This window comes from Lactuca serriola, chromosome 2, assembly GCF_051521515.1.
Source record: "Lactuca serriola cultivar US96UC23 chromosome 2, Lser_US96UC23_V15, whole genome shotgun sequence".
In the NCBI taxonomy this organism is placed as follows: Eukaryota; Viridiplantae; Streptophyta; class Magnoliopsida; order Asterales; family Asteraceae; genus Lactuca; species Lactuca serriola.
This window is the reverse complement of record NC_136409.1, coordinates 120355004-120363739: the sequence shown is the minus strand read 5'-3', so window position 1 is coordinate 120363739 and position 8736 is coordinate 120355004. Positions and strand designations below refer to the sequence as shown.

General features: G+C 34.1%; 1 protein-coding gene across 1 annotated transcript; it reads right to left on the bottom strand.

The window, feature by feature from the left end:
• Nucleotides 1-2307: 2307 nt before the first annotated feature.
• LOC145089521 (putative boron transporter 6) lies at nt 2308-6218 on the bottom strand. The gene is made up of 11 exons (XM_079027947.1): nt 5958-6218; nt 5324-5889; nt 4691-4951; nt 4533-4603; nt 4268-4387; nt 3578-4168; nt 3336-3474; nt 3120-3215; nt 2728-2919; nt 2530-2625; nt 2308-2433 (listed from the first exon to the last, which is right to left on the bottom strand). The coding sequence occupies exons 6-11, from the start codon at nt 3613-3615 to the stop codon at nt 2308-2310; spliced, it is 687 nt and encodes a 228-aa protein (XP_078884073.1). The 5' UTR covers nt 3616-4168; nt 4268-4387; nt 4533-4603; nt 4691-4951; nt 5324-5889; nt 5958-6218.
• Between the last annotated feature and the right edge of the window lie 2518 nt (nt 6219-8736).

Sequence of the window (8736 nt, the reverse complement as noted above, 5' to 3'; positions counted from 1 at the left end):
CCTAGTGAGCATATAGGGTTTTCAACCCACAATAAATAATTATATTTAATTTCCACCAACCACCAATAACCCAATTACCCATTCCCATTATTCTCACTTTACGTCCCTAAGACAACTAACATAAGGGACCTAGTCTAAGAATATTTCATCGGGGTGACAACACATGCTTCGGGGGTTCCTCAGCAATATAAGTCAAATAAGGCAACCATGAGGGGGATGAAATACAGCGAATGAACACCCAAGTTCATTAACACCTATAGGTTATGAGCCTGCTAGCGTTCCACTGGACTGTCTAGAAAAGTTTGTGGTCGTCATCTAAATTTCGCTAGATGACTGGATCAAAACAACATCGAGGCCTCTCATCTGTTTATTACAGACCAACTATCTACCCATGTTCTACCCAACATATTAGTAGATAAAATATACATTTTTATACATAGTTTTAAAACCTGTATAGCATGCTCAATCAATACATTTTCCACATAACAGATGAGGCACACACACATAACACGTATTTCATAGAGAAATAATCAGATCTATAAGATAGAAGAAAGTGAACATACATTCACACATATAACAACAAAGTATACACATAACACATATTTTATATATAATACTTCATAATTATGCGTTAGAAGAAAGTAACTACACACTCACTTGATCAGAAGATGATCGTACAGCACTACGGCTTGTAGAAGTAGTATTCTTCGGCAGATCTGGAAGATCTTCACAAAAACCGGACTCCTCGCGGGCAGAGCTTCGGCTCGGGAATCTTACTTATCGGGATCTTCGGGACCTCGGGACTTGCTTCGGGGCTCGGGAATGATACCGGGGCTTCGGGATAATTCTTGCACGAAAAACGATGCAAAAACACGAGAAAAAGGGAAGAAATGAGCAAACAACTCGGTTGCCCTCGACCTCCTTTTATAGGGGCTGGAACTTCAAATTACGCTGGGCGTAATATGAAATTACGCTGGGCGTAATGACGATAAGGTCACTGACTCCCTCAAGGATAATATCGGTTAATATATATTTAAATTAAATATCGAAAATATTTCATAAACTTCAAAAATTCATATCTTCCTCATACGAACTCCGTTTTCGATGTTATTTATATCCCCGCGTAGGTGAGACTATAATCTACAACTTTCATTTAGACTCCGTCGGCTAATTTTGACTTTATTTTTATTATTTATTTTTAGTAGGCCGGGACAGGAAAACTCCGTTATAAAATCATAACTTCTTCATCCGACGTCCGTTTTCGCCTATCTTTTTATCGTTTTACTACAATTAATGAGATCTTCGATTCTCATTTAGATTGTTTCAGCTAAAAACCGCTCGGTCTCAAATCGAGTATTCGGGCTGCATACCGCTAAGTCGAAACTTCGAAAAATCATAACTTCCTCATACGAAGTCAGATTTGGGCGTTCTTTTTATGCACGCTCTCGGTTTAACGAACTCTACGACTTTCGTTTAGATCACTAAGGCTAAATATCGCTCTAACGTAAATTTCACTTTTTACGTCATTCAGCGTTGCCGGTTTTGTCGCGAAACTTCGACAGGTCATAACTTCTTCGTTATAACTCGAATTTCGGCATTCTTTATATCTTCGGAATCCTTGTTTCGACCACTACATCTTTATGCAAAGATATCGCGCTTATCTCATACTTTAATTTTGACGCTTATTTTATTATTAATTCATTAAATTATAATAATTAAGAAAATAAACACATAATTCACATAATTCACATAATACTCAAATATTTCATCATTAATACTCCAAAAAGAGTTACAAGGGTTAACCTAGACTATTACATCAATGATAATGTCTAGCCTGGAAACGCGGGCGTTACATCGTCTATAGACGACGCGCATTTACGACGCTCATTTACGACGCGCAATTACGACGTGCGTTTACGACACGCAATGCGTATCAAGGAAGGTCATGTCATAAAAGAAGACGACACGCATTCGCGTGTCGTAACCTTACGACGCGTGTTAATGACACGCAATGCGTATCAAGAAAGCCCCTGTCAAGAAAGGTCATGTCATAAATGAAGATGACACAAATTTTTGCGTATCATAATTTTAAATGTTTAAAAAAAGTTTTATTTGTAGATTTACTAATTTTCAAATTAAATAATACCTTAAAAGTCTCATAATACAAAATAAAATACCATAAATAACAAAGATAATTCATTTCACTAATATGTCAAATACAAATAATTATTCCAATAGTGAGTAAATGTTATAAAAAAAATGAACTCATTTATATACAAATAACTGCATTCTACTTTAAAATTGTAACTAAAGTACTTGTGGATGAGGATCCATTTGAACAAAAGCAACATGCATTTTTCCATAGATTTCTAAGCTACTTGCTTCCATTTTCTTTCCCTCCTTTGCGATCTTTACCATCTTCTTTTGCATAATCTGAAAAAACCAAACAATGAAGTATAACATTTTATTATTAATGAAAAAAACCTTATAATTTGTTGAAAAAAGTTGTTTTATAATTGCATGGGTAACTTGTCTCTCAAGAGTTGCGAGACTCCTTGTGTGCATGGGTGATTGTGGGAGGACACCGTTTGATGGAGGGACACCAACCAGACCACAAATCAAAGTCTAATTTCACACATGTAATGGTTGTTGAAATGTAAATAATAATAATATATAAAATGGAGGAAAGGGAAAAAGGCATTAAGGAAGGGTATTAATATTTAATACCATGAATCCAAGTAACAATATGTCATAATGGTAAGCAGAAGGGTTTTTAAGATTGAATTCTTTCTGTTGTGCCATTTGTGCAGCTACACTATGGTCAAAAAAGTACAAGGATGATATCATCAGTGCTGGTATTATAACAGTGAAAATATGAACTGCTGGAACGTTCACCATATCTTGAAATAACATTAATCTTTAGCTTCTAATAAAGGTACAATCTACCTTCATTTCCTCACCCATAATAGTAGCATACTTCAATTTTTTAATGATGATATTAATATACTACCAATATTTACATTTCTTTACCAATAATAGAAATGTACTTGTAATAGCAATATGTAAGTATGTTACTACTATGGGTAGAAACCAAAGTACATTGTTATTATAAAAAATACCTTAATGACTGTCCAATGGCACAAAGATCCAGGTTCCCAAGGAAGGGGACAAAAAAGGCGTCTAGGAACACCAGGAGGAACATCTCTAGTAACTCCCTAAAATATCCAACATGGAACTCACTAATAACTCCCTAAAATATCCAACATAAGATCACATTGAATGAAATTATCTCTCAAAAGGAAAGTCAAAACATTAACAAGTGCATCTACATGTACCTTAATAGCCTCTTGCATAAAGAACACTGAAATCAACATGCCAAAAAGTTTACCACCAACCCTTGTGAATCTTGTGATGAGTGTGTAAGCATCGAGTATAGGAAGAACACACAACATCACAACAGTCCAGACACAAACCCTAAAAACAAGAAGAATATGTATATTATCATATATGCTTGATAGGAAATAATAATATAAAACATGATAATTATAATTAAAAATATTTCTAGAAGGTTCTATACCATCCAGCCCACGCTAGAAATAGTTGCCTCCCCAACATCACGACATTTTAGAGCAAAAAACTATAATTTCGTGTAGCAATAGAACAAGAGTGACGATTAATTCAGGAAATTGAACCTTTGGATTCTATTTGGAAAGATGGCGACTTCGAAAATTGAACCTGTGTTTGGTTCAAAGCAAAAATATCAGACACCACGTGCAAGGGGTAAAAGAGGAACAAGGGCACCAAACCTGTGTGTGACACTTCTTCTAACAGAATGATCACAATCACACATACACCTTAAAAGAGGGACAACTAACAACCTTGCATAAGGAACACTTAACAGTTGTCACGTTGAAATTCAAGAAACTATAAAACTATAAAATTTATAAAATAGCAAACATAATTGTATTATTAATCTATTAAGTATTTACTTATCTAAATTCCTTATTATAACTTATAAATTATATGTACATTTTGATGAAGGCCAAAACTGGAAATTGATTCCGCAAAAAAAATCAATTTGTGATTAATCTACCTTTCCTATGAAAGAAGTTGTAAGAATTCAGAGGAAGAAGAATATTTTCCAAGGATTGTGCACGTCTCCAACCACCTGCAATTAACTGAAATTAATCGAAAAGCAATAAGTAGAAAAGAAATTACTTTTCCAAATCATACAATCAAAAGCATGGATGTACAGAATCATAAGTACCCTTGTAGTGAAAGAAGGAATCCCTGTAAGTGGTACCTAAAGAAGCAGAACCACCTTCAGTCTCATGTACAGATGGAACAGCTACACTAACAGAAGCCTGCTCTTCATTTGAGATGTTGACTGCAAAAACAAGTCAGGTAATCAGAATAACAAAGTTCCTTAGTTTATTTGTTTATTATTCTTGTATCTGTATATTGTCTTCTGATATTGCAAATAATGTTATCTGCAACATAAAATAGATTAATCAGGAACCAATAACCCCTACCTCCCCTGATGCTTCTTCCCCCTCCGACTACTGTTTGGTTATTAACAATAACCCCTAAACTCTACTTCACCCTACAAAAATGAATACATTAAATAAATATATAGATTTAAATTTAGTAAATTAATCCAGAAAATGTAAGAAAAATGTAGAACAAGTACCTCTGTGGTGAAATGAGTGTGTGCAAGAGGATCAAGAAACTCATCAAATGTCTTCTTGTAAAACTCACTGTAAGGATCTTTTTCAATTCTTTAGGATTCCTCATCAGCATTTCCATTATATAAATTAACAAATTGTTAAGAAAACAAATGGATCAAAAAGTTTAAAAAAATCACTTTTTTAAATTACCCATATCAGTTTTGTCTCATTGGCCAATTCCCAATCCCAGTAATTTTCAGTTTTGTGTTCTTCTTCTTCTCACCCTGGAAAACAAGCATTACTTTTTTTATAAATAAATCATACAAAATCACTGTAATTTGATGATCAACACTTTTCATTCTATCTGTGTATCTAAAAGACATTATAATCCAATGAGTTTAAAATATCATAATATATGAAAAAACAAATGCATAAGTTGTAATACAGAATAAGAGTATAAGACAAACTATTTTTGACTTAATCCATAAAGAAGTTAATACAGAAAGTCAGGAAAATGAGGCTTTCCCTACTAAGTCCAACTTCTTAGTTCTTACAAATTTGCCCTGATTCAATTGTTCTGTTTTTGAGAAAAAAAATAAGTTTATTAAATGTTACTGAGTTAATAACTGCATTGTAATAAATTATGGTTTATATACCTATATATGAGCAGAAGAAAGCAATGACCAGCTGCACCATTTGCACCTAGAGAGAAAAAGGAACCTGAAGCTTAACATCGATGTGATCAGCTCCTAGCTCCACTGCTAAACACAAAGCATCCAATCGACTCTTTTCATCCCTATTGTATTGACCACCTTCCCATGTTGTTCTAGAAAATAACATAGAATCAGAAACCTTTTGAGGAAGATAAACTGTTCGAAGATCATTTAAGATGAAGGCTATTCTTTTGATCTATGATAGAAAAAAAAAAAATTGCCTTTATCTTGAAGAAAGGTTCCAACTTGTGTTTGAATGCTACCTACTGCAGAAAACAAGTGACTTTTGGAATGAACTAGCGTTTCCTGCTCAAACAGACAAACAAAATTACATCAGATTAGCCCTATAAACATCATACATACACATATACTAGCTAGAGTACTTGTGTCTTTAGATTGAATATATACTCATCTCCAAAATAGTTGACTGCAGGTGGTATTTCTGAATTTGAATCCTTACAACATGGGATGAATTAGTGACTTAAATTCTGGCTTCCAACATCTACAACCTGAAAAGAAATATATATCATTATCATGACATAACTCAACAGTTGAGAGAAACATAAGGATTGCTTACATATATCATTCTCTTATGTCCTGATATCATTAACCGAGAAGAATCACAAGTAATTATAATGGAATGGGCAGAAGGTCTTCTTTAGCACAATACACCTAGTGAGGGATTGCCTTCTGTTCTTTCAGACACACAATACACCCGGTGAAGCTCTTCTTTAGCACCAGCATCACTTGTCCCCATAAACTGCCACTTGCTTCTTCTTGAACGTGATTAAGCAGCTTGCTCAACTGCAACTTCCATTTGCTTAATTTGCCCATGTAATCACCACATTGCTAAATCCCCTACACAACAAACCAAACAAAACAAAAATCAACATCAAATATTAATTAGCAAAAACAAAAACAAAAAAAGTCGAAAATACCCTTTAGGTTAACAAGAGAGGTTGTCATTCCAAAAACAGATGGAGAAGAAGAGAATAGTCTTCGTACCTGATTTAGGGAATAAAAGAATCATTAAAAATTAAATGTAAGAGAAAGAAATCTAGGGCACATACATGAAGAAGAAGATAACAACTTTCGAACCTGATGCCTCCTCCGTTTTTGTTTTCCACATTCTGATGCTTCCGATCGTACCTTGAACCTCTGACTTTCGATCCCAAATCCGACTTGCAACCTTCGATTTCTGATCTTCAACCTGTAATTCGAGTCATAGTTTCGAATCTCATAAAATTAACCTTGCTACCTCCTATTTCTGATGAAAGAGGAGTCTCAAATCTGAGAGAAAAATGAGGAGTCGCTGGCTCAAATTAGAAACCCTAAAAGATGGATGACATAGGGAAAATCAGAAAGGTATGAACATACCATTCGATAACCAGAAAATGGATTGAGAGGAGGGGGCTGTTAGGGCTAGAAAATAGCTTCCAATCTCCTTTATCAACATCATATCGATAAAGATCGCCAAAAACATATGTCTGTGTAATATATCAACCTTTTTCAAAGTAAATTCAAGCATAATTTCAGAGAAGGTCACATGAATTCATCTATAAGACATAATGTCCAATTGTTGATATCTTCCATCCCTAAAGTCACCGGCATGGCGTCTTTTTTCTTTGGAACCATCGTCGTTGCCTCATAACTTCGGAGATGGCGTGCCTACTGTTGCCTTGATTGACGTCGACGACCGGGAATGGTACCTAACGATGGTCGAAGTATGAGGGAAGAAGAAGGTGGCAGTCAATGTCGGGAGGGGGAAGGAAGGAGCCGATAATTAGGGCAAGAAGGAAAGAAGAAAAAAGGAAGGCGGGGTTTTTAATTTTTTAGGATTTCATTTCCCCCTAGTTATTAAAGGATGGAACGCGCCTTGTATTAAAATTAATAAAGCGACGCTCTTAGACGACATGCGTTTTATTATAGGTGCCCTCCGTGGTTTTTTTTTTTTTTGTTTTTATTTAGACACTAATTTAAGGGCACGCGGTAATGCGCTAAATTTTTTGAAGAGATGACAATTTTTTAATGTCACTCTCTTTTGCGTAACATAAATCAATGAGTGTCGTGGTTTGCGTGTCGTAAAAGGGTATTTTTCTTGTAGTGAATTTTCGCGTTCTTGGTTCAATATTTGTTATCGTGTATATAATTAATGTGATTGTATGTATCTAATCACATATGATTTAAATAGACAAGATTTGTTTTTTCCAAATAAAATTATATGTGATTAGAAACATATAATCACATCTGATTAAATGTATTTAATCACATATGATTAAAGTGGAAAAAACGATTATTGAATCAAGAAAGTGAAAAGAAACTTAGCCACATAAATCATATGTGATTAGATACACATAATCACATGTTATTAGGGTATCTGTGAACAATAACATAAAACAAGTAATGCCTACATAATATGAGAGTTAGTACTCACCTCCTTGATCTTGAAAATTAGATAGCATGAGCAAGATGGATCCTTTCCTTTCCAAGAACCTACACAAAAATTATAACATGATTTAGCTTGTGTTTGTTGTATTAATCTTATAAAACTTATGTACATATTTCTTTATTTTCTCTTTGATTGTAGTCCTCTGTTTGGGATATGTTTTCTTACCTTTCAACCCATTTTTAAATTTTGATAAAATTATATTAGTAAAGTTCCCCCTTTTATCTTTTCAGAAATATAAAGATCTCATTCTAATGATTTTTGGCTTATTTTATATTAAATTTACAAGTTGGTAACTTTTAGCTGTCATTTTTTCGAGCACTCTACACTCTTGGAATAAACTATATCAATCTAGTAAGAATTACACCAGCCCCTTTATATGTTGGCAACTATTCACCCATATCTAACTATAGGCCTTGGAATTTTTACATTTGGAGTTCCGATGAATTTATTATGATTTTTTGAAGATATTGCATGAAATCGGTGACAACATGGGCCAGCTTGAGAAGATTGCCAATTTTACCCCTCAAGGAGTTGGAATTTCGAAATGTGATTCAAAGTTTGAAGAAAGTAGACACACTAATATTTCCAGAAGACTAAGTCTAATGATTTTTAGATGTTCGTATTGACTTGCATGGATTTTAGAAGTTGGAGGACAGATTTGAGAAAATTGATCATAATATCTTCTAAATCATTTTTGGTGTTCTATTAAGGACTTAATGTTTAAGCCTTAAGTTTATCACTTTTTATATGATTGTTCGTTACTTATTAGGCTATTAAGATGTGAAATTCAATTTAACCTAAGGACCTTAATGCTTGGCTTAGTGAGGGTTAAAAGTTAAGGATTTTCACATAAAATGCTACTTTTTCATTGAGGCATTTCATCGAACACTTGGTGTTCATAAAAACT

Excerpts from the sequence above, each read along its gene's own strand:
- LOC145089521 (XM_079027947.1), bottom strand. The coding sequence starts at position 3,615 with ATGTTGGGGAGGCAACTATTTCTAGCGTGGGCTGGATG. Across the intron at positions 3,216-3,335 it reads TTATGCAAGAGGCTATTAAG|GGAGTTACTAGAGATGTTCC; the intron begins GTACATGTAGAT and ends TGGATATTTTAG. Across the intron at positions 2,626-2,727 it reads TATTGTTACTTGGATTCATG|ACTTTGATTTGTGGTCTGGT; the intron begins GTATTAAATATT and ends GTGTGAAATTAG.